This window comes from Bolinopsis microptera, chromosome 1, assembly GCF_026151205.1.
Source record: "Bolinopsis microptera isolate Bmic1 chromosome 1, MBARI_Bmic_1.0, whole genome shotgun sequence".
NCBI classification, from domain to species: domain Eukaryota; kingdom Metazoa; phylum Ctenophora; class Tentaculata; order Lobata; family Bolinopsidae; genus Bolinopsis; species Bolinopsis microptera.
This window is the reverse complement of record NC_087072.1, coordinates 7,519,836-7,545,267: the sequence shown is the minus strand read 5'-3', so window position 1 is coordinate 7,545,267 and position 25,432 is coordinate 7,519,836. Positions and strand designations below refer to the sequence as shown.

At 40.2% G+C, this 25,432-nt stretch overlaps 5 protein-coding genes across 6 annotated transcripts in view; 2 read left to right on the top strand and 3 right to left on the bottom strand.

Annotated features, from left to right (window-relative positions):
• Positions 1-327: 327 nt before the first annotated feature.
• Positions 328-21,664, bottom strand: LOC134823287 (26S proteasome non-ATPase regulatory subunit 4-like). Its single transcript, XM_063834703.1, has 8 exons — positions 21,565-21,664; positions 21,197-21,313; positions 20,906-20,994; positions 10,050-10,249; positions 7,149-7,302; positions 6,553-6,706; positions 6,238-6,369; positions 328-720 (listed from the first exon to the last, which is right to left on the bottom strand). The coding sequence occupies exons 1-8, from the start codon at positions 21,652-21,654 to the stop codon at positions 568-570; spliced, it is 1,089 nt and encodes a 362-aa protein (XP_063690773.1). The 5' UTR covers positions 21,655-21,664; the 3' UTR covers positions 328-567.
• On the top strand, positions 4,921-5,810 carry LOC134823324 (calmodulin-like). Its single transcript, XM_063834752.1, has 2 exons — positions 4,921-4,961; positions 5,215-5,810. Exon 2 carries the CDS (start codon positions 5,234-5,236, stop codon positions 5,777-5,779), a length of 546 nt encoding a protein of 181 aa, XP_063690822.1. The 5' UTR covers positions 4,921-4,961; positions 5,215-5,233; the 3' UTR covers positions 5,780-5,810.
• The window catches only part of LOC134823269 (zonadhesin-like), an 80,485-nt gene continuing 67,591 nt past the window's right edge, over positions 12,539-25,432 (bottom strand). The window contains exon 2 of the mRNA XM_063834683.1: positions 12,539-14,521. Coding sequence (XP_063690753.1) covers positions 12,823-14,499 — 1,677 coding nt within the window. The 5' untranslated portion in view covers positions 14,500-14,521 and the 3' untranslated portion in view covers positions 12,539-12,822. The remainder of the gene's footprint in view (positions 14,522-25,432) is intronic.
• LOC134823260 (lysosomal alpha-mannosidase-like) lies at positions 17,508-20,801 on the top strand. The gene is made up of 2 exons (XM_063834660.1): positions 17,508-17,618; positions 17,786-20,801. Exons 1-2 carry the CDS (start codon positions 17,545-17,547, stop codon positions 20,622-20,624), a joined length of 2,913 nt encoding a protein of 970 aa, XP_063690730.1. The 5' UTR covers positions 17,508-17,544; the 3' UTR covers positions 20,625-20,801.
• On the bottom strand, positions 21,847-25,397 carry LOC134823307 (mannose-P-dolichol utilization defect 1 protein-like). 2 transcript variants are annotated; one of them, XM_063834740.1, is made up of 4 exons: positions 25,138-25,397; positions 24,687-24,926; positions 24,293-24,539; positions 21,847-23,679 (listed from the first exon to the last, which is right to left on the bottom strand). In XM_063834740.1, the coding sequence occupies exons 1-3, from the start codon at positions 25,393-25,395 to the stop codon at positions 24,309-24,311; spliced, it is 729 nt and encodes a 242-aa protein (XP_063690810.1). In that variant the 5' UTR covers positions 25,396-25,397; the 3' UTR covers positions 21,847-23,679; positions 24,293-24,308. The 2 variants fall into 2 exon arrangements, with proteins under 2 accessions (XP_063690810.1, XP_063690803.1); XM_063834733.1 differs by having other exon boundaries at positions 24,309-24,539.

Sequence of the window (25,432 nt, the reverse complement as noted above, 5' to 3'; positions counted from 1 at the left end):
ATAATAGCAGTAGCCCAAGACACTTCAAATAACCCGTTGGTTTACGGGCCTGAGGGTCAAGCAGCTACAGCGACAGACTTTGTAGAAACCGAGGCCGCAGTGGGAAAGGAGGATTACAGCTGGATAATACTGGTAGCTATAGTTGTTGGGTTGTTATTGTTGGGAGTAGCGGTCATTATCATGGTTTGCTGCTGTGGCTTCTGTAAAGACGATGAGACCAGGCATGTTCCTCTAAGTAATATGGACGATCATAATAATGCCGAAACCAAAGTGTAACCACCACTTTTTTATTCATATTTTTAAAAATTGAACAAATTGGAAAAGATATTTTTATAAGTAAGTTATTTTATGCCATTAAATTTAACTTTTACATCGAAACACCTTAGTTTCCACTATATAACATCAAATAAACAGTATAATTTCAAAACGTCCCAAACCAAGACTCGACACGCTGTGTCCGATAGTCAGGTCCCCGTCGTTGATAATAATCTGAAGTCAGGTTCGTTCTGATGACACATATCATCAGATTCTAGAAGATAATGACGTCATCACGGTGATATGACGTCATCAGTTGTCTTTTCTGGGTTTCTTGGCGGCACTCTCCCCAGGCTCATCGTCATCATCGTCCTCCTTCTTGTTCTTGTTACCTTTCTGTATGTTACCCATCACACTTTTTACTGCCTCGCTACTTGGATCCACGCCCGGTAGGTCCGTTAGAACCTGGAATAGTGGGGGTTATTTTTAATGAATTAAAGTAAAGTAATTTTTTAGAGCTGTAAAAATTAGAAAATCACTTAGAAAACCGGTAGTACAATCAACATTCTTGATGACGTATACACTGGTTAGATTGACAGGTAAAATCTAAAGGGACAGGAAAAAATAATAGAGATTTCCGATTTTAAATTTCAAAAAGGTCATGAAGTGGTGACCCGAAATCTTTCCCAATCATCTGATAGGAGACAATCCAAACCGGTCTTGTTGATGTCATAAACATGGTAATAGTATGTTATGTGCAGAGTGCATGCCGCAAAAAGTAAACAAATAAGGTGAAGTCTGGGCTCATGACGCCTTATTAAGTTCCCATTATATAACGAGTGGTAATCTCCAACAGATCCGTGTCATGCTCCTCGTTATCCTGTACACTCTAATAACAGGTCTTTATCCTTATTTCATGACTGGAAGTTATGTGTACCTGTGCTGCATATTTTAAAAGTTACCAATAGATAACCCCTATTTGGCTTCAGTATTCAGGAAATTTAGGCAATCTACGAGTTCTAGATTTGTATAAGTTTATAAAAGTTTAAACGTTTCGTGTAGTCCTGAGCGGATTTTTGTTAAGGAGGCTTTTAATTGTGAAGTAATGATGATGCGGATAATATGGAGGTGGCACTGGTTTGTGACATGGTGACATCGATAAACGAATCTGCTTGCAGTATCGACCAATCAAGTCTCAGGATTGATGTTACATTTCACACGTCAACAAAACTTGTGCCACCGCCCTCTAAATACCGTTATCAATAATTTGAGTTTACTGTATAGAGGCTTTCCTAATTCCTTGAGGAATCCTTGTGCTTTGGTTTCGAACGTTTGCTATCTGGATCTTGTTAGCGCGGCCATTGTTAGTCGTGAAATTGGATCTGGGAATGAAGTTACCAGAGACTATCGGAGTGTAACTAGAACTGAAATTGAGCGGATGTACACAGGAGCTGGGTATAATTGGCGCTTTTGTTAACAGTGGATCTCAATTTGTGAAGCCAGGTCTAAATTAGAGACCAGTAATTCTGCTGTCCAAGTCAAGTTTTGTTGATGGAATCTTATCTGATAACTGTTTCAACTGAATTTGTAATTCTAGTGATTTTTCTTTCTTTTTTTCCCTAAATAATTGAATAATTTTATTACATCATACAACAAGTATTTTAGTAAGATTATGATGTCCAAAATTAGAAGTGAAAGCATTTCTGGCATCAGTTCACTGTTCAATAACCGACCGCGCCCCACGGGCAAGAAAGCCCCTAAATATCTCCGACTCTGACAAGGAATAAGGGTTCTGCCTCAGGATCGGCGGTTTTGTTGTAAAAATGTGTGGTCTACATCTAAGTTAGCGCAGTGTTCACCGTACCCACTACCCAAGTGGCTCCTATAACTGGTGTGCAGTTTATAATAACACTGAACACAGTTCTCCTTGTTCGATTTCCGGCTACAGCTATATAAAATCACTGCTGAACCGGGCGGCTTCAATTATCATGCCGTGCCTGGTACATGCTCCTGATATTAGTTACCTATCTTTAATAACTGTTTGGCAGGTGGTCAAAGACTCATAGTTCCCTGATAATCAATCTCTTTCCATTTGACAGCAAATTAGTGCAGAGCTATGAAACGTCAGTGCACTCAGTTATATGACATCACAGTGATCGTATCAGCAGATTAGTCAGGCAGCTCGCAGTTTACAATACTAAACCTACATCACAATGCAACAATACTTGTCCACCTCATGCCCCCTTGTGTTATATCACATTGAGCACCAGGAAACCAGGACACATTCCACCCGGGATGATTCAGTGATGGTTAATGTGATGATAGCATGATCGGTAGAGGGTATTGTATAACCAGGCCTCTTAAAGCATGACCTGCTCTTCATTGCTGCAGGACAATGAGGACATTGAGGACAATGAGGACATTGAGGACAATGAGCCTGAGTTACTTGCCCGGTCACAGTGTCGTGTGTTTAATCTGAAGGGTTATTAACATGCTTAACCAACCGAGTTACCGGGTTAGGGAACCAAATTTTCTGATTATTCCCGTAAATGCCATTTAATCATTTTGCTAACTCAAATTTGTCTGTAATCTCCGGGTTGACTTCGGTTTCTGCGCAATCCCAGCTCAAATATGGAGGTTTAGCAATTTTCTGACTCACAGTTCGTCTGGATTTAGGGATCCCTGGGAAATTTTTCCTGCAACAAAATTCTTACAAAGGATTCCTTTAGACTTAGTAAGACATGCTCTTTAAACATAGAAAGAGAGCATTTCCTTTCTGCTTTTCATCTACTAAGCATCTGAGTAGTATTTTATTATACGGTTTCTACCATTCTTGCAATCAAGTTGTCTTAATTTTCATGCACGTACGACAAGCTATGGTGACTAAATTTTCCCAAGTCATCATTAGTGTTTAAAGTCCACTTAAGTTGTTTCTGTAACATGAGTGATTGAATATTAGTACTTAGTAGGCATCACTGACGTACGTCGTACACTATCAAAGACATGATCACAGAAGTTTAGGGGACGTCAATTAATACGTCAAGTCCCTGACTCGAATAAAAGAGATCTACCGCGCAGTAAAATTGTCTAGCGGTACTAATCGTCTTCCGGTCAGCAGACCATACCTCTAGAGTCTAGACCTTACCTGATCTAATATGTTAATTAACTAATGCAGTGCTGAGCACGGCAGTGCGGTGGTAATTAAATTAAATACCACAACAGTGCAATAAACGGTGAATAAAGCAGGATCCGAGCAGTCTGCATAATGAGTTGGTTTCCCGGTCACGTGATCAGGAACCTGGACTCGTATCACGGGTACTAATGCAGCACATCACTGCAGCTTTACTGCCGTCTATTTCCAGGCTTTATTGCCTCTGCCAGTGCCAGTGTCCGGATGATAAGATATTGGGTATTATCTAAAGCCTTTCAGTCTATTCGAGCTTTTCATCTAGAATTAAAACAAGTCCTTCATATTATGGAGCCAGGGTACACTGGCTATGTTTACAGACAGTAGACACTAGTAATTTATATTTAAGTTTAATCATATCAAACTTTGGGTTAAAATCAGATTTACCTTATCTTATTCATTTATTCATTCATGCATCATGAATTCTGGCATCCGTAGTAACTTTAAACTTGGCATTCGTGTAACTATAAAATTGATATATTTATTCCGTTTGGGAGTAATTAATTTGAGTTCCCTATAATATTATGATAAGTCCTTAGTCCATACTTAAATTTCAATTATATTATTATATTTATTCAACATTTTTGTTACCAATGACAAATGACAATTAAAATGGAGCCAATATTTTTTTTCAGTCGGAAATAATGGAAGTCGCTTCAGGAAACACTTTTATTGCAGGCTTGCATTTATGATTTGATTATACCATAAAATTATGATGATTTTTTGGGTGCTGTACAGTCACAGTTGGTCAAGCCTGGAGGGTTGCAATTATTTTAGTAAACCTGTTGGAGTTTGTTGCTTAGATTATCTTGCCTTTTCTGTATCCCCTGGTTTCTTACAGCTTGTGTGGAATGCACGTATTAGGATAAAGTAATGCAAGCTTAACGTTGTTTTACGCTTGGTATGTATCCCAGATAACCCAAACTAGATAACTCACCAGATATCCATATTAACCTATTTCACGAAGTGTAGGTACCTTGCAGAGTTGCAGAGTGTAGCAGCCAACCGTTCACTGCGTACAAAAATTATTAGAAAACCTGAGACCACAACAAATCACTTAATCGTATATCCTACCATGAAATCGGCCTAAAGCTGAGATTTAAGGCGCGACCTCTCTGCAAAGTTCTTACGTTAGCAGTGTGTTAATGAAAGCGGTACTTACGCGGTTATGCTTACGCAGAATGTGAACACACTACTGTGACCATGTGCCATTAAGTGTGCGGTCATTTTCTCAGGAATGAGTCATAGTACCCATTATCCAGATTACCAGATAACGTTAACCCAACAAAATTAACCAAATTTCTGCAGTAACTCCACATACCGATATAATAAGGAATCAGAAGATCATGTTTTCCATTTATTAGTTTGCGTCACGTTTCAAAATGGGTCTGTAAATGGTCTGTAATCTGTATTAAAAGATAGCCTTGCAATAAGGATTGGAAATGGTAGGCATCGTTCGCATATTTAAAGGTTTTGCTGAATTTTGTCGGAATTGTCCGTACATCCTTGAGCTCCTGAGGTATTTAAATATCTATTTAAGTATCTAATGTCACTCAACCGTAACGTAGCCATTATTTACTGCTTAAGCTGTTTTTGTGCGCTAGGACACACATTGTGTTATTGTAAATTTGACTTAGGTTTGTTGTTCAGTTAAAATGAATTCCGTTTTTTTCTACACTAAATTATAATTAAGTTTACAGATAAAATGTAACTGATTTAATCTTATAAACCGTTGACGTAACAACATACATTAAAACTTTTTCTCATCGTAGGATTACGTGTATGTTCTAGATGGAAGACATAGACAACATATCAAAAGAAAAAGTCGAGGAACTGCGGAACATCTTCAAAACCTTCGACGACGACGACAGCGGGAACATCACAGCGCAGGAGTTCCAATATGCTCTGACCAAGATGAACGTGTACCTGCCCAAGGAAACAGTCCGGGAGATGATCTGGGAGTACGATACGGACGGGGACTGTAATCTTGATTTTGACGAGTTCCTCAAGCTCATCTCCAGGCTAGATCCCAGGATCGGGCAGGAGATAGAGATCAACAAAGCCTTCAAGCTATTTGACAAGAACCACGACGGTTTCCTCAGCAAGGTTGAGATAGTTGACGCGTTAGTTCATTTTGGGATCAACGCTTCTGATGAAGACGTGGAGATGATATTTTCAATAACTGATGATAATGCAGACGGGAAGATCAGTCATGCTGAGTTCCGGAACATTCTGTTCGATGCAGCGGCTCCGGAGATGCCGTTGAGTGCGATGGCAGCGCCAGGCTCTCCGGGTTCTCCTAAGTCGGGACGAGCCAGGTCCCCTAAGAGGCGATAATGCTGATGAGATAACTGTTCAAAAGCAGCAGGTTTAAATTTAAGAGGATCTTGGTTGATGCGAACCAATAGAGAATGAATAAGTTGGTTTGAGAAACAGCGATGAAGTTGCAAAATGTAAGATAAAGAACTACAGAGACTGCAGAGAGATGGTTTACACTATCTATATTGCGCAACACAGAGTAAAGCAAACTGAATTATAAAAGTGTTTAGCCACATCCAAGTTTAAATTATTTTCGTAGTTTTCACTAAGAGACAACTCTGTATCCATGATTATATTTATTATTATAATTATTAAGACAATGGCATTACTCACGTTATTGTTGTTGTTATGAAATACGAACCATTATGAAACATTTTAATTTAAATGTCCCAACTTTAAACTTTATCGTCGTGGTAATTATTATAATTAAGTATGAAATTGCATGAAAAATAACAATTGAGATCACAAAATGTCACCTGTTGGAGGAACTCAGGATCTGCCATCACATCAGCCAGAACGTCAGGATCACCCAAATCATCATCAGCATCAGCCGCAGTGGCAGTTGAGGAGCTAGTTTCTTCCGCTTTCGGCATGTCATCCTCTACACCCTGAAACCGATCAAGCTTGAGTCGCGGACTCTTTTAGACTCAAAAATTGGTAGAAGTATACAATATGAGAAATAGAGAGTCTCGTTGTTTAATTTAAATTTCAATCTTTTAGCCATGTTATCAAAATATCACGAATTCCGATTTGGGTCACGTGATTATTTTGGGGAAGTTAGTGGAACCCACCGCTAAGCTCATCTGCATGGCAAGTGCAATCTGCTCCTCCTCCGAGAGTTGAGACAAATCGACGTTATCGCTGAGACTAGCAGAGACAGGGGCGTCTCCAGCACCTCCCTTGTTCTCCTCTTCTTGTCTCTGTCTCTGTTCCTCCAGTGATACTCTGTGGGAGAAAGAAATAATCTCAACTGTGTTTTGTGACACATCGTTAATATAAGGGATCCTTCACATGTTACGTAATGTTTGCCAGCTTGCAACCGTCCCCGTCCGTAAACCCTTTTACGCATAGAAATTGTCCATGTAGCAACATAATTTACAATCCTTGGCCTTAATCCTTATCATGTAACATTTGAACGATCCCTAGTAACTATCTGTTAGAATTTCTGGCATTTTAAAGTTTTAGGGGGGTGAAATGGTGAGGAGGGAAACAAATCAAATTGGTATTCAATTTCTATTATACAACATCAGGACAGAAGTTGAGACGCTTTTACAATAAATCGAATCTTTTGTAAGTCGATACATAAATCTCTAATCAAGTTATAATTTGCCAATGACAAAATTTGCACAATGACAAAATTAGTAGGAGAATACCAAACAATGCGAACCTGAGGGCAAGGGCTAGGTCGGGGTCCTGGTTGGCGTCTATAAAGTCGAACCCACTGCCGCCCATACCACCCATATCCTCCCCAGATAGGATGGGGGACTTCTTAAGAGCGTCCGACAGGGTGGGACCAATACTAACCGTCACTATATGCGATCCTGGGTAATTCGGTATTAACTAAGAACTAAGTTTTTTTGCAAATATTAGAACCCCGTTATATTTTATAAGAATATACGAAAATATCTTGAAAAATTACCTATCAACTTGAACTACTGCTTATTTCTGTTCTGATTCAAATAAAAGGAACCTGGCAGAAACTTTATATAACCACCCTGGCGTTGGGATTCGGAGTTTGGTTAGTACTTGTGCGCAGAAAATAGAAATCGGACCCTCTTCGTGCCTTGTCTGAACGATTGTCAAAAACCATCGTCATATACTTTTACTAGGACCGTTGACCGACCCCAACCGCCAAACGGTGCCCGCGGGGCAGCCACGCCCATATTTGATCCAAATTAGGCCCAATTTAGCCAAATACCCTGAACATGCCCAAAACAAAAAAATGATTGAGTTATGAGCCAAAAACCATATAACCATATTTGGGCATACGCACCAAATTTGATCGATTTTGGCCCATAAATTGGTCAAATATCAATATTTTTTTGAATAAAACCAACTTTATATGGAAGGTAAGCCTATACTACATATTATCTATGAATATCAGCTCAGTATCTATCTAACTGTGGATTCTGTGTTCAAATAATCACAAAAAATGAACAAAATCGTCCATATCTCAGTTCGCGATATTTGCAAAACTTATTTTGGCTCAAAACAATAGAACTCAAATCTCAATAGGGTTTTAATATTTTTACATGAAATTTTCAGAATCAACGTAGAATCGCATTTCGACCTTAAGTTTTAATATAGAATTTTGAGTTAGGCCTTCAAACAAATTTGGCGGCCAAATTCTGAAATTTGCCGGGCGTATGGTTATATGGTTTTTGGCCTGTTTTGGGCCTGTTCAGGGTATTTGGCTAAATTGGACCTAATTTGGACCAAATATGGGCGTGGCTGCCCCGCGGGCACCGTTTGGCGGTTGGGGTCCGGGACCCCAACCCCAAAAAAATCAGGGTGAACCCCCCCCCCTTAAGTTGATAACTGACAGCACAAGCTGTCAATTTATACCAAGATTTTGTAAAATTATTGTGTAGCTTGAAAACCCTGAATTCATCCTAGAACTCTGACAGATGGCGAATAGTACGCGATTTCTGCTCTAGCTGAGAGGAATTTGGATCCGATCTAATCGTTATGTAGGATATCAATATTCAATATGCTCTGTATGTGAGTATGTAGGATATCAATGTGGATATAAACTTAGTGGCTGTGACATAATATGCGATAAAGTGCAGGAGAACCCTAATTAGGTGAGTGCAACCGTGTTGTTCTAATCTTAATAAGAGAACATGGCATATTGAATATTGATATCCTACATGATACCGATCATATCGGATCCAAATTCCTCTGATCTCAGCCAGAGCAAAAAGCGCGTAATATCTGAAGAGGCGTCGCTTTTCGGTTCGAAGATGTACTGCGTTCTTTCACTTTTCAGTTTCTCCGGCTGCCACTGAGTCTATTATAAACAGATTAATACTATTACAGTGTTTTTTTAAAAAAAGTTTCAATTTGGGTCTCTGGGATGTTAAATTTTAAAAGCGATGTTTAATTTTGTCACAGCTTTCATCGTGCCCCGCGGGCTTAAGGGTTCAGATTCAAAAAATATTCGTATAATTGCTTTCGGCTATGGTTTTGGCAAACAATATTCAATATTCTGTTTCAATTTTAAATTACAGCACTTACAGAATTAGGATCGTTTGCAAATTGCAATACTACTGTATTAATTCATGTTTGATACAATGTTCGTAAATAAATCGATGTTAAAATTAAACAATATTCAATATTCTGTTTCAATTTTAAATTACAGCACTTACAGAATTAGGATCGTTTGCAAATTGCAATACTACTGTATTAATTCATGTTTGATACAATGTTCGTAAATAAATCGATGTTAAAATTAATTTGTAAATGAATGAATCAATGCTAAATTTGGTGTAAACACGATCGAACCAATGTTGAGTTATTATTTATACGAACCGAAGTAAAGTTCGGTGTCAAATTTAAAAAAAGGCGGGAGAAAAAGGTGGGAGAAAATTTCCGGGTGATGATTCCCGGAAAAAAAATTGATGTTTAAGTTTTTTTTGTCGGTATTGATGTTTGGAAGTTATTTGCATTTATGATTGGGTTATAGGAATCCTGTAACGATATGGATTAGCATGATTACTGTCATTAAAAGTATATGTCGATAGTTTTCTGACAATCACTCAGAGAAGACAGGTACACGATGGTCTGATTCCTTTTACAACCTGTACACAAGTGGGGGGGTACCAATGGCATAAAATGGCATAAATGGCATACGTTTTATGGCATAAATGGAAATTTTTATTGGCCAATTCTCCATTTATGCCATGAATTTAGGTCTTCATATTTGACTTTAAATTCGCAAATTATTATTAGTACTTGAATAAGAGACATGTTTCATGCTTTATAACGCTTGGAATGATCGTTAAAGATTCATATGACAAATAAAGAAACTAAAAATGTATTATATCAAAAATGGCATAAATGGCATACGTTTTATGGCATAAATGGAAATTTTTATTGGCCAATTCTCCATTATGCCATTTATGCCATTGGTACCCCCCCACACAAGTACTACCAAGCCTACAAATCCCAGAGACAGGGTGATAACATATAATTTCGTCTCCACAATCAATATTTCACGAATATTAAAGTATTAAGAACAATTTTCATTGACAATCCAACCTAAACAAGAATAAACTGATAAACTCACCTGTTCCCTCTTTCCCGTTCAGGGTGCTGACGAAGTTTGTCAGCTTCTCGGTATTGTCCTCAGTCTCACCAAAGTTCACTATATCTACATTTACTTTCTCTTTCTTCAACTTCTTTGCTAGTCTCTGTAAATCCTTCTCGTCAGAGTCGATTGGAGACCCCACAAATATTATAATCCTTGTCTTATGGTTCTTGCTCTGCCTGGAGAAATAAATACGTCATTATGTATGGTAAAATTACATGCGTTAATCACCCATAAACTAAAGTACAATGGAACTACTTTTATGTAGCACTCTAATTTTTTGTATTTAAAATCTATTGTACTTAGAAGCCTTAATGATGTGCAATACAGCATGCATTTAGAAGCCTTAATGATGTGCAATTTTATTAATTTTATTAGATAAGCAGAACAAGTTTAGGACTAAATATTCTGAATGTTCTCATTGTGTATTTCCCGGATATATATTTATATATATCTTTTTTGTCTTATCAGTTAATTGCTTTTGCGTCGGTTTAAACAGCTCTCACTGTGTAGCAGATAATATACTCGTGTATATTAAACTGGCCCTGCGTGTACATTGTACATCATGGTTAACAAATACTTGGAGAATCTTGACAATGAAATAGCGTTGAATTACTCTACACTCAAATTCAGATCAATGTATGCTGAACAGATTTTGGGTGCTCAGATTATGCTACTCAACGATATGCGTCAAGCGGCAGGTGTTCAGAAATCCAATGTGTTACGTAAAGAAACGCTCAACAAGCCTCAGATCACCAAGGCTACGCTGTGTGATTGGATGGAAACTTTTATCGACATTCTCGACATTCTCGACAGTTATTGTTCACCGCTGTTGTTTTCAGCCACCAAACTACAAGATGAAATCGACCAACTGAAGGACGAAAAGATTGCAGATCAGAACACTGTGATTAAACTGCAAGGACAATTGCTTGAGAAGAAAAGTGAAGATTTGACCTCTGTTCAGACGACAGTGAAAAGCGAACTCAAAGCCTGGTCGTCAGTTGTGAAGAATTCATGCAGCAAGGCGCTAGCGCCTAAGAAAATGAAAGCTGCTCTGAAACGTGCCTCCGAGGAAGAGGATCGTAGTCAAAATCTGGTCATCTACGGTCTACCAGAAAAGAGTGAAGAAATCCTGGAAAAGAGAGTGCTTGAGGTACTAGAAAACATAGATGAGAAACCTCGAATCGTTTCTTGCTGTAGGATGGGGAGAACTGTATCAGATGGAGGACCAGCCGTTAAACCTATCAAGTTCACTCTCAGCGGCTCAGATCATGTGCGGCAAGTGTTGAGCAAAGCGAGAAAACTAAGAGAAGTGGAGGGGTATGACTCAGTGTACATCAGCCCCGACCGATCAGCCGAGCAGAGAGCTGCCTTCAGGAAGTTAGTTCTTGAAGTTAAGCAGAAACGGGAATTGGAGCCTCAGCGAGTTCATGTTATAAGGAACAATAAGATCGTAAGCTCCGAGAAGGACTGATGGGATATGATTTTTTATCAACATATTATTTGATTGATTTTCATTTACCAGGGACTAGGCTTGTGCGGTGTGGTTTCGACTACAATTTTACTGCGTTCTGGTTTCCCTTTGAAATTTACATACATCTGTCCTTTAGAGATCGCAATCAGTTATATTTTGTTTTTATTTTGCGCCACATGTTATATTGTATGTAAATTTTGAAAAGATTTTCATAAAAAAAAAAGTACTAACGTTCACCAGGTTTCAGTGCAATAGACATTGTCTATTATATAATGAAATGGACATTGTCTATGACTATGATACTCTTCATAAAGTGAACAATGCAAAGGTCTGAACCACAGATGAAAGGTGATGCGTAATTTGGAGGATAGAGAATAATACTTATTGAAAATAACAGACAGGCGAGCATATTCTTACGTTATACGAGAAGACGTTATGTTTTTTTTTGATAATTTCTAGATTTTACGATTTATTATACAGTATATAACTTTAGTGATTATTATAATACTAATATTTCATGATTTATTCCCGGACGGCTCCAGCTAAACTCAAACTAATTCCACAAAGCAATGTCAACAATTCATAGCACCTCCCCCACAAATTCATTCACACAATCCTTTTAAGTAACAACCCTCACCTTTCACAGTCCTAACACTACCTTAGCACCAACCAATCACATTTGAGAAACACTAATCACATGACACTACTTTCACCTCCATAGCCGTCCGTGGCTTCGATTGTAAATATGTCTGATTTATCCGATTTGTAAGATACGCATGAATTTGAGTTCAGTGCCAACATACTAATAAAACCTTTGCTGACTTTAGTCAAACTAATTGATCGGGTTTCATTTTGAACCAACCAACTCAGTAGTACCTGACTAGTCCTCTAGATCCCGGTAAATAACAACCTCTACAGTCTCCATTATACTGATGTACTGATGATGGAAATGTATTTAGATTGTAGGTGTTTTAAACAAAAATACTCTCTATCGTAAAATTTCAGAAGTTAAAAATGTCAGTCATCATTAATTTTACACAAATTGAAGACCCTGAAAATGTAGTTAATACGTTCAGAAATTGTCAGAATTTTAAGTTTTGTTTTTTTCCTTGATCAAAGTGATCTATATAAGATATGGTCTCATTTTTTTAAAATTGAAGCGAAAGAGAAATAGTTTAACTTATTTCCCTCACATAGCAGTATGTTGAATTATAACAGATTGTGAGGAAAAGAAGATCTTATCATCAAGTGTCTCGTAAATCTGGTGGTCAAACAGATTTAATATTGCATCCAACTCTGCGGGCACCCCATTTTGGGAATGTTATCCAATTTAACCGCTCTAGACGGACAACTATTGGACGTTCTCAGATCAGCTTCCCACTCTGACATGTCGATCTCAGCGATGATTTCTCCATCTTTAGTCCACGACTTCCTGGAACACTTCATGGCGTAAGCTTCTGCTGCGTTGCACCCGGGAGGAAGAACTCGGTCCACTTTGGGGATTATCATCCAGTCATACAGATCATTTTGTATGTTGATTCCCTTGCACTGGTCGTAGATACAGGCATCAACGTAAGGTCGTTTATCATGGACACAATTTTCAAAGGAATGGATAGCGAAGATTTTGTTGCACCTAATTACTGCTTTACCGTATTTCTTGTCTCCACAGAGGCCCCTAACCTCGTCCATAGAAGGAGCTGGGCTTCCAGCACCACATCGCCAATTTCTGTCCACTTTCATGCTCTCTGCAAATAAGATCAAGTTGTCATTGAATTGTCCCCAAAGATCAAAGTCATCGATTGGATCCTGGTTGTTGTTACCGCAAAGGCCTTGAGTCTTGGTGCTTTGAGGTACTTCTATGGTAAGAGTCATGAAACCATCCCATCGAATCTTGAGCCAGTCCTGCTCGTTTTGGTCCTCGCTCAGCAGCACCCTTGCCTCCAGTGTTGTTCCTGTAAACTCCACCTCAAATACTCCTACTTCTATTGGCCCGGACGTTCTCATGGTCTCTACTTTTTGTCCTCTGTGGTTCACTAACCATCCTCGTTGTAGCTGAATGGCATCACGTTTAGCGTAAACGGTGACAGACTCGAGACAGTTACCTTCAACAAGATTTCCACAAGGACGCATCCTACCGTAGACAAAGAAAGATGCCGCACCCTGATCTAGCGACAGGACATAGTCACAGCTGGTGGAAGGCATATTGTAGACCATATCGTCGTAGGTTATGACGTGAGGATCACCAAATACCTGGCAAGAAGATCGGGGTGATTCACGGAAAGTGATGGCACCAGGTTGTTGATAGTAAGGTGTCGAGGTGGTAGCAGACTCAGCCTCATCTGCTTGCCATCCAGGTTCGTTTTTTACTCTCAAGTAAAATTTGGCATAGTTCTTATCACACGCTTCATTCTCTGGATCTCCTTTGTAAATACACGCTCGGCATCTGTACCATCCTTCGTCTTCTTTCGTCACGGCATCCTTAGACAAGTATATCTCTGCAACTTCAGTGATGTCAATACGTCCTTTAGGGTGACTCGGTCGAGATTTGGTGCTCTTAGTGACGTCTTCAAACCAGTCGTGCTCCACAGCTGTCAAGTCCCTCTTAGGATCATCCTCGTAGAACATCTCGATAAAAAGTTCGTGTTTTGGCCAGTTGGGCATATGATCAGCATGATCAGATGCTTTGCACTCAAACTCTGCCATATCTCCCACGTTCAATTGTAGGGATTGTGGGTAGGACTCGATCACAGGGTACGGGAGTGGGTCGAATATTCCAATTTCTCCAGGACCCTCTGGAGTGGTACTCGAGGTGAAGTCCGCTGGTCCAGTTGTGGGCAGGTCGGGCAGGTCAATACTGTCAAAGTCATTAGACGTCTCCTCTCTCTCGACCTCGTTAAACCCTCTCACCACAGCTAAGATCAGCAGCAGAGTTGAAACAATCGGCAACAGTCGCATTCTTGTGTAGAGTTACCAAACGCTAAAATTGCAAAAACGGATTAGATATTATAGCGGTTAAAACTCTGCAATCGTGGCAGTTTTTAGGGAAAAACTATAATGTAATTACAGAGTGTCTGAAAATTTGAAAGAGTGCGGCATTTGTCGGATTTAGAGCATCAGCCCCAAAAATAAACGACACAATAAGAATAAGACTTGCCCATGGATCGAATTACGAGTTGCTAGGGTTCTTAATTATGTGCTATCCTTACTCGATTTTACGCCAGCTTTGAACTAATAGAGTTAGACGTTCATAGACTGTACCATTGTTCTACCAATTAATGTTGTGATTCGTGAGCCAGTAACTTCATTGAAAACTTCATTAAATCGTGCAAAATTCAGGTTTGTGTGTGGTGTCAAAATGCTTCGTTCCGAAGAATAGAAAAGTTAAAGTTAGCCTCATCAAATATTTCAATTATAATTTGTGTCACGAACACGGATTCCAACGATCTCTACTTCGGAGGAGAGGTCTATTTCGAATAAAAAACACAATATAAACGGAACATTCCAAACTAAAAATCACTAAACTATGTGTGGTCACTGGTTGGGGTGGATAAGAGCTTTCTTATTCGATTATTTTATGCATGATTTTCAGATCAGCAGATCACAGATGTTAGATTAACACAGCTGAATTCCATATAAAAACCAGTTAATTCAATAATCGATATGCAACTACGGACTCTTTCACGACGTCATGATTCATCATGCTGTTCAGATTTGTTGCCTACTTAAGTGTTGTCTACTAAAGTGTAGTCTCATGCTGGCAAATACAAATTCTGCTGTAAATTCATTCGTCATTTGGAACGGGATTATATATTTGATGACAAGTACTCATAAACATAAAGGTTACTCGTATGTGATATTTACAGTTGAGCCAAAATAAAGTAATTCTAGAAATAACACAAATCATAATAATCTAGACAAAAACTAAATTCATGATCTATACGCGAAGGTAAACAGGATATTATTAATACGACAGGATATCATTATTTTAAGCGCTGACAGAACTTATGGAGGCTTGCCCAGAATTAATTCCGGCTTCTAGCTCGCCACTCACCAGTCAACCTAATTTTTTGCGCAGTGCATTGGTTTAATCATTTGTTTGAAGATGAGATCAGGGGTGATAAGTGATTGAGATGGAAAATAATAATCTGATATTTATGAAGTCATGCAGGTGTTTTAACACCTAATAATAAATATTAAATAATTGTTTATCGATTTTATCTAGAGCGAATAAAAAAATAACTTGAGCCGGTAATTGTTGTAACTGAAAGCTGCCTCAACCGCCGCGGCATAAGGCATTATAACATCAACTGAACTAGACAATTTGAGTCCATTAAACCGTCTTTCCGTTCATAACCTAGTCAAATCATCGAAGTTGATCGAGTTTGTGTAGACTATAATTTGGAAATCAAGTTTGGTCACTTTGGAGCAAGTTTCTTTGAGCAGTGATGCAGGGGGAACCCGGAACGTATTTTACAGATCTAGAGGAAACGAAAATAGCAAACTGGCACCTTCATGCGATTATTAGTCGCTCTCAAATTAAATCATTTCGATAAATTTAGAGCCCCATTTTGACTACAAAATTGTCTCCATCCGCCTAGATTACCTGCTAAGATCATAACAACTTGAGAGAAACTATCTACCAGCCTTGGTTTGACAAAGTTCTCACAATTCCAGATTGCTAATTAATATTAGCGCCCTATATTTAGCTTTATTTACTTTTGAAACACCTCGTGTTTCAAAAGTAAATAATTAATCTTCTAACGGCATACTTATTTGAAACCAGCAAAATAGACCTAGGGAGACAATTGGTCGAGGTAATTTCTAGTGTTATAATATAAGCTGCACAACAACAAGCAACAAACAGGGTACATTGGAGAGATCTCATAAATCGGAATAAGGAGTCACTGTGTGGTGCAGGCCACGCCAATGACTAGGAGGAGACCTTTTCAAGTACAAGTAAGTACTCTAGTGTTATGACTTATAAACTTGACTCTAACCCCCATCCACCGCAGGCATAATTTTAAACTTTAACTGAAGCAGACAGAGTTAGTGACCAAGACAACAGTTTAATTATCAGATTTGAGTAGGTCTTTGAAAACTAAAATTTTGAAATTCAATTTTGGTCGGTACTTTGGAGCAAGTTTAATCATGTAATTGTGCGGGCAGACAGCATACGACAAATTTCTTCAGGGTAGGACTGAAGAAGCGACGTTCTTGCAAATTTTGCAAGCATCGTTCCGTTAATATGGTGTGCAGTTTCAGAAGGAACAGTGCTCAGTGCTAGCTGAAGAAGGCGATAAAACGGCAGGTATAGTAAGTTAATTAAGTTAATTAAACCTATCTGCCTGCATTCATTGGACAAAGTTCTCACAATTCCACATTGCTACATTATATTAGCACCCTATTCTTAGCTTTATCTACTTTTGAAACAGCTCGTATGACAACCGGTAAGATTAAATTATAAAAACTGGAAACGGTTTTAAAATGGCATGTATTAGAGTATTAGAGCCTGTACTGAAAAATGAACGTGGCAAGAAGGAGCAGAGTTCGCAACTCACGTGAAACAAGTTTAGTTTTATTATCACGATATTATCAGTTCATTTGTCCAGCTCAGAATGCAATATTGTGTTTCCCTCTGTTAGCATGTTGTTTGTACCAATAATCTTTAGGTGATAGAATAAGGTATTACCTAACTCAACGAAACTATTTCTTTAGCCGATCTAGAATTATCTGTTACGTTTCAAGGTTGTTTTATTAACAATAACATATCGAATTTCATTAAAGTTTACTAACACATGTGAATTGCAAGTAATATTTCGAGAGTCTTCCGCTATTATCTAATGTAGTTAAATGGCTTTTAACTGTGATTTAACGTGAATGGTAAGCGTTTTAACTTAGTTTCGTGGCATTATGCCTATTGTGTCACATTATTATATAATATTATGACCGATATTCTTAATCAACTCTCCGGTCTCCACTTATTAAAAATATTCCTAAAAGATGAAATCAAGCATTTTGGTGCTAATATATTGCTTGGTTGGTGGATTAGTGACTTGCAACAATTCCGATGAGAAGTAAGTTGTAAATCTTTTTATCGAAGAGGTGTGTGCCTCGGACAAGATAGCATACTATTAACATATTTGATATAGGTCAGCGAGTCGGTTTTCTAAATTACACGAAGATACAATGTATTTAAAATATAACTTTAATCTTTACATCTACAACAATACCCCCATCCCAGGCCCGGCAGTCCTGACACAATAAAAGTACACGTGGTACCACACACACACAATGACGTAGGCAAGCTGAAGACAGTAGACCAGTACTACTTCGGAACGAGAAGCGGCCTCTACCAAGGAGGGGTCCAGTTCATCATAGACACAGTAGTGGACGAACTGACAGCTGACCCGTCCAAAACCTTCATTTACATGGAGATAGCCTACTTTAAGCGGTGGTGGGAGCACAGGGACAAGGTGTGGCACAACAAGGTCAGGAAGCTGATCAAGAACAAGCAGTTAGAGTTTGTGGGAGGTGGGTACAGCATGAACGACGAGGCCAGTGTGCACTACATGGCTACTGTTGATCAGTTCAGTGCAGGAATGGTCTGGTTAACGGAGAACTTTGGGGGCGCAGCTGAGCCCACTGTAGCCTGGCAGATTGACACGTACGGACACAGCGCAGCACAAGCAGCACTCAGTGCACAGTCAGGATTGAAGGGGCTCTTCTTCTCCAGGATGCATTATCAAGAATACGAGAAGAGGAAGCAGGATAAGGAGTTGGAGTTTAACTGGCACAGCACTGCGGGTGAGGACACCATCTTCAGCAGTGTGCTCTACCAAGGATATAACGCTCCAACTGGCTTCTGCTTTGACAGCACCTGCACTGATCCGCCTATCGTAGCTGATCCTGAATCTCCGGAATATAACCTCCCTGAGAGACTCACTAAATTCCTGGAATTCTTGAAGGAGCAGGCAGCCCATTATCGCAGTGGGAACATCATGCTGACCATGGGAGGTGACTTCTCTTACCAGAACGCTCACCAGTACTTCGCCAACCTGGACACACTGATGAAATACGTGAACCTAAACTCAACAGAGTATGGGTTTGAAATGGTGTACTCGACACCATCTCGGTACATGAACGCAGTGAAGGGTGCTATTGGAGACTCCCTGGCACAGAGGAAAGAGGACTTCTTCCCCTACGCAGATGAATCGCACTCCTACTGGAGCGGGTATTACACATCTAGACCATCTCTTAAAGGTTACGTGAGGGACTGTAACAATGTCCTCCAAGTGTGCAGACAGGTGGAGGTCCTAGTGGGTAGTCCGTACTGCGATGCTGATAAACTCTGGTTAGCTATGAGTGTAGCTCAGCATCATGACGCTATAACCGGGACAAGTAAGAAGCACGTGGCAGATGATTACTTTAGGAGGTTAGCTGAGGGTCAGACCTTCTGTGAGGGAGTGATAAACAGAGGGCTGGAGAAACTGTCAGGAGTTGGTTCTGGTAGTTTGGAGTCGTGTAGGCTGGCTAATGAGAGTTATTGTGAGGTGACTAGTCGAGCTGGGAACAAGAGTTTGACTGTGGTGGTGTACAACGCTAGATCAGTTAATAGGACTGAGTATATCAGGATCCCACTGCTCAGTGAGAAATACGAGCTCATTGACCTGACAACCAATCAGCATGTCCAGTTAACTTTTGTAGAACTGAATCCTGCTTTGAACAGAGTCAACTCTGAGGCGCTACCAGTGGAGGGAGTGTTCAAGGCGACCCTCCCAGCTTTGGGTTACTCCACGTATCGGCTCCAACACGCTCTTAAGCCACGACACTCTCAGCTCCTCAGCAGCCAACCTAGAGATGTGTCTGCTGATATCACGGTTCAGACACAGCTCTATACTGTGGTGTTTGATGGACAAACTGGGTCCTTGAAAAGCGTCACTAACAAAGTTTCCGGTTCGACAGATAAGTTGTCCGCGAAATTCTTGGAATACCGCTCAAACACTGGAGACAGTCTCAGCAAACAAGCCTCAGGAGCCCACATATTCCGACCAGTAGACAACAAAGCAGAGGAGATAGGAACACCAGTCCTGACTAACTACATATCAAACAACCAGTTTACTGAGATATGGCAAATCTACGGTGACTGGATCAACCTGGTTACCAGAGTCTCAATAGACAAGCCTTACATTGAGGTTGAGTGGGTGGTGGGCCCACTACCCTCGGACCATGGCCGGGAAGTTATCTTGAGGTACCAGACCAGCCTTTCTACAAACCAGAAGTTCTATACGGATAGCAATGGTCGGGAGATGCTCCAGAGGAGACTGAACAAGCTGCAGGAGGATGAGGTAACGGAGCCGGTGTCTGGAAACTACTACCCCGTCACCACCAGAGCAGTGCTGTTAGACGAGCAAACAGGAATGCAGCTGACTGTTCTGACAGATAGAGCCCAGGGAGGAGCGTCTCTAGCAGAGGGACAGGTGGAGCTGATGGTGCACCGCAGGACCCTGGAGGACGATAACCGTGGGGTAGACGAGGCACTGGACGATGAGCTGGTTGTCAAGGGGAGGCACTGGCTGTACTATTCCCGGTTTGATTCCATGAAGGAGAATAGGGTTCTGGGTCAGGAAATGTTCTACAAACCGACAGTAGCAATTGGAATTGACGAAAATCCAGAGCAGCCCAGTCAGAGTTACAGCGACAGCGCGGTGGAGAACGAGTACATCAACGTGGCCACTATCATCAACGTGGACTACTCAGGAGATGTGTTCACGTATCTAATGCGGCTGGAGAACATCATACCCAAAATGGAGGGAGGAGAGCCCATTACAGTGGATCTAGGAAGGGTCTTCAAAGGGAAAACCTTGGTGGAGTTTGAGGAGAAAGGGCTCGCTGGAGACAGACCTATAGAGAACGTGGTGGATGATATGAGTAAATACACTATGTACGATGAGGGAAACATGATTACACTGCAGCCCCTACAGATCAGGACCTTCTTTGCTACATACAAGCCGAGCTCTGGGGAGACTGGTGTTGCAGACAGGATTAAGAAAGTTATTTGTACTTACTTTCTAGAGTGTTAAAGTGTAACGGATCAAGGAAATGCCAGAGTGATTATGATTGTAATTTATTTTTAAATGTTTTTTAAGTGGGTCAAAGTTTAATAATTGAAAGATGGACTCATATCGGCAAACTTTTTTTAATGTCTGATAAACTTTGTAATGTTTTCTATGAATTAACTATTTTAATAATTATTTGCGAAAGACAATATTCATTATTCAGAAATTCATCAGCTTAAATCAAAAATACTACCTAAAGTTAGCAAGAAACTGTGGAGTATAATATATATATATATAAGAATTACCTGTGTTTAAGGGCGAGTTGAGCGATTTTAATACCAGTCAGGAAGTTCACCTCGCCCTGTGGTTCTATCTGATGTAAACACGACATAACCTGTAACAGTGTGTTATGTACCAGTTATTACAGCTACAGGAGTATAATGAAAGGAGTACTGAAAGAGTAGAGGAGAATGTGATCACAGCAGCTAAGTATAATAACTTAATAAGTAATTGCAAGTCAAACTTTCAATTGAGTATAAACGAGCTCAGCACGCGATGTAAGGTAGCACTTCACACGAAGTTGAGAGGGGACTAACCTTGCCAACTTCGTTAGTAAGGGTGGAGAGAACTTTGAGAGATCCCAGAGTTAGAAGAGCTACTGTGTTTTCTGGGTTGGCTCGAGTCTTTGAAGTGCACAGCATGTTCACGGCATCCTGTAACAATTTCGGTTTTTAAACGAACGTTTAAACCTTTCTGCTGGAATTAAAGTCGTCTTATCGCACTGAGTATAACTTATAAGGACAAGTTTAAAAAGATAAAATTCCGAAGTAAGCGTTAACACGAACACGTGGTTAACACGAACACGTGGTTAACACGAACACGTGGTTAACACGAACACGTGGTTAACACGAACACGTGGTTAACACGAACACGTGGTTAACACGAACACGTGGTTAACACGAACCTGTTGTGCAAGTAGCCTGGTTGGGACAAAGTCTCCGTTCCTCATGTATTCACTGTTATCTACACATATCACAGTGCTCTCCAGGACCATCTTGTTGCTAGTTACTTTAAAATGTAGGGGTTAGTTTCTGTTGTATACTAAATATAGTGCATTGATAAATTGTATTTACTTGTAATTTCAACTATTGTGCTTTGTCAAATAGATTAGCTTTGTCCATCAATTCGTCCAATAAAGTTTAAATGCAACTTATACATAGAGAAGAATAAGTCAAACTCATTAAGGTGAACGTGATAGATAAATAAGAAATCAATTACATAGCAAAAGTATGACGAAGTTTTGTATGTCGAAAAATAGAGCCAGCTAATAACTTAATAAATAGGTATATTGTGCCATCATAATCTCCTTCAAATCAATCGATTAAAATTTTAAAAACCTCAATTCAAATCCTTCATTCGTTGTTCATTTCGTGTAAAAAGTCAATCAGAGGTAAAAGTCTAAAAATTTTGAAAGTAATAAGTTATTCTTGATCAATGAAAAAATCTCGATACACATCAAGCCAAACGTAAATACAGCTAAAAAAATACAACACAAAAGATTAATAATTTATCAAGTGACATCCTCACTTATTCAAAGCTACGTTCTTAGCCTTTGACTTCTTCGTCTTACTTGTGGACTTAGCCGTAGGTTTTGATTTAGTAATTTGAACACCAGTTGGAGCTTTTCTGCTAGTCTTTGCTTTAGACCCAGCTCCTGTACGCTTCTTCCTAGACTTGTCGGGCAATGAAAGAAGTTTAACAGTTTTCCTCTTACCCAGCATAGTAGGAGCACCAGACTCATTCAACATCTCAATCCTGCTAGAGCTCCGAGCGAAGTCCTCTAACTCCACATCTTCGTCAGGTCGGGGGTTAAACTCTCCCTCAAACTCCCAACTGAGCTGTTCCTTCTCTGCCCCGTTCTTCTTAGCTAGATACCTCTCTCTAGAGTACATGTATTTTCTCTCCCTGAACCGGCCATCGTCCTTCCAAATCTCATCCTCAGTGTGTCCCTCGTGAACATCGTAGATGTGATACGAATAAGCCCTGAAGTTCTTGAACACCTCCTCGCAGAGAGGACAGGTGTACTCAGCAGCTCTGTTGTTCTTGTGGTGGTCCCCCCACACGTGCGTGAACAGGGTGTACAGCATACAGAAACTCTCCTCACACACTGGACACGTGTGGGACAGGGAGTTGAAGTTTTGTTCGTGCTTCTTCAGGTGCTGGAAGGAGTGGAGGACTTTGTCACATTTGGGGCAGTGTAACGGAGACTTGGTTTCCTGTTGAGGTCCCTTGCGTACCCTGCACTCGATCATGTGTCGTGTCAGGAGTTGTTGGGAGGGGAACTGTTCACTGCAAGTATCACACTTCTTGCTGGTCTGGGTGTGTCGAACTAGCACGTGGTCTCGGAGAGAGGACTTGGAGGAGAACTTCATGACACAATGAAGACACTTGAAGCAGAAGTGTTTCGTCCGGGGCTCCACAGACTTCCCACACTTCTTACAGTCCTTAGACTGCTCAGCAGAGAAGCCGTGAGCGGTGTTGTAGTGCTTGTTGAGGATCCAGAGCTGGGTGAAGGTTTTAGAGCAGATCTCGCAGCAGTAAACAGTGGGAACTACAGGGCTGGGTAAGGGTCCCGTCCTCACGTGGGTGTCCAGTAAGTTGTCCACTACATTGTGGATAGTTCCAGTGGAGATGGCGTAGTGAGCCTCGTTCAGTAGCTCCTGGAAGGATACTTCAGTGTGCGCAGCAGCAGGGGAGTTGTCCACTGAGTATCCCAACTGTTGAGTATTGAGTTCACCCTGACCTTGTGGGTCCTCCTCCACCTCCACACCATCTAGACAGATAGTCTCATATTCAGAGTTACTAGAAGTGTCTATAATACTCCCTCCCTGCGGTGTATCCAACATGGTAGAGTACTGGTAACTGGAGTTACTGCTCTCCTCGCTAACAGTCACGTCTCCGATCAGAACATGTTCAGATACAGCTAAGGGCTCCTCCTCCTCCTCCTCTTCAACAGTGAACTCCTCCGTTACAGTCTGTCCCTCCAACACATCAGCCCTGCACATCATGGCTGAGGGACCTATTGAAAAGTGTAAACATCAGATTTTATGCTTAATATACATAATTATAGTCAAAAGGCTTTTCGCCCTATTTTAAAAGATAATGTATTTTTAAATACGAGAATTCGGAGGAGATATTTGATGTTTAATGAAACCAGTTAAATTCATGATGTTAATTTCATAACATGTTTAGAGTGTACAATCAAAATCAAACAAAAGAAAATATTGATAGATGAAGAATGCTGTGTGAGGTGAGTAATGTTAATATCATGGTAGCTTACCATACTGTGTGCACTGTGCACTAACCTATCCTCCTATCAAATCAAGCAAAACATTGGGAACATTCTAAAAAAGTGTAAGTACCAGTGCATACCGTACATACCGTAAGTAGCGGTACATACCGTACATACCGTAAGTAGCGGTACATACCGTACATACCGTAAGTAGCGGTACATGCCGTTATGAAAAGATGTAATAATTACATTCAAAACAGAAATCAAACAAAAACATAAACCATTTAAACAGTAATCACAACCACTATAATATCTATCATATATACGAAGCAAAAACTAAAACCCAATTCCTAAAAAATTACAAAGTTTTAAGCTAAATGGTTATGTATATAATACTCACGTGAAAGTCAACAAACCTAACTACTCTTCTCTTTGGGTGGCACAACACTCCAATACATGAGGAACTGAAGCACGATGATAGTGTTGAGAGAGAACACTGTGGTGCTGTTGAAGAGGATGAGAGAGTCGTCCACTTCCTGAATAACCGTGAACAGACGAGCCAGGCATCCTAGGAAGTTCATCAGACTGGTTATGAACGAGAGCTGGCCAGTGTGTCCGTTCATAAAGTTAGACTTTATTTGTAGGATCTGAAACGATTTTGGAGTAGATATATCTTTTGATCAAAACTATCATCGTTAAACAATATAACAGCACATTTCATAATTGAGCTCACATTTGTTGACTCAAAAAGCTAAACCTTAAACTATCGCATAAATAAATTTGCATTTTCCAACCTTGCTGAGAGCCATGAGGGGAATAGAGGCGGTAAGACAGAGAGTCAGGTACTGATGAGATAGAGTTGTCAGGAGCCAGGTAAGGGCAGGGATCAGGACAGGGGTCACCAGGAGCAGCACCTTGCTGGAAGTGTAGTGGAAGTACTGGGACAGCAGGATTATCAGCTGGAGCAGGATGAAGAAGCTTTCCCCCCACGTGCTGAACGGCAGGGACTGCGCGTAGTTATAGGACACCGTCACCTGTAGAGTGTAGAGGTTACACGTGCTAGATCGTGGGGACACTGAACGTGGAACATTAATTGTAATTATGGATTATTTAAATCCTCTGATTTTGTATTAATTCTAGAACAACGTAGGATGTTAAGCTCGAGCTAAAAATAAATCTTTATACAAATTCACTAAAATGGACGGACTTCAGCTTGACAGAGAGTTTCTGAAAAATCAGACTTACAATAACAACGATAGTTTCCAAAACGAAGGTAGTAAGAGATAGACCCGCAATTGAAGAACTGTTGTAAATCTTGACAATCTGAGGGAATTTGACGAACATGGATCCAGCCACAATAGCATACCCCAAACCCTTACTGATGATGAGTTTCAGGCAGTCTGCGTCGAGAATGTTGAACTTGACGAAGATTGTGTCCACACATTCCTCTGTCATGAAGATCAGCAGGAGGGGAGTGATCGCCTGGATCAGTTCTAGATACATGGTCGCCTATAGGTATAGAGGTGGGTTTAGATTTAGC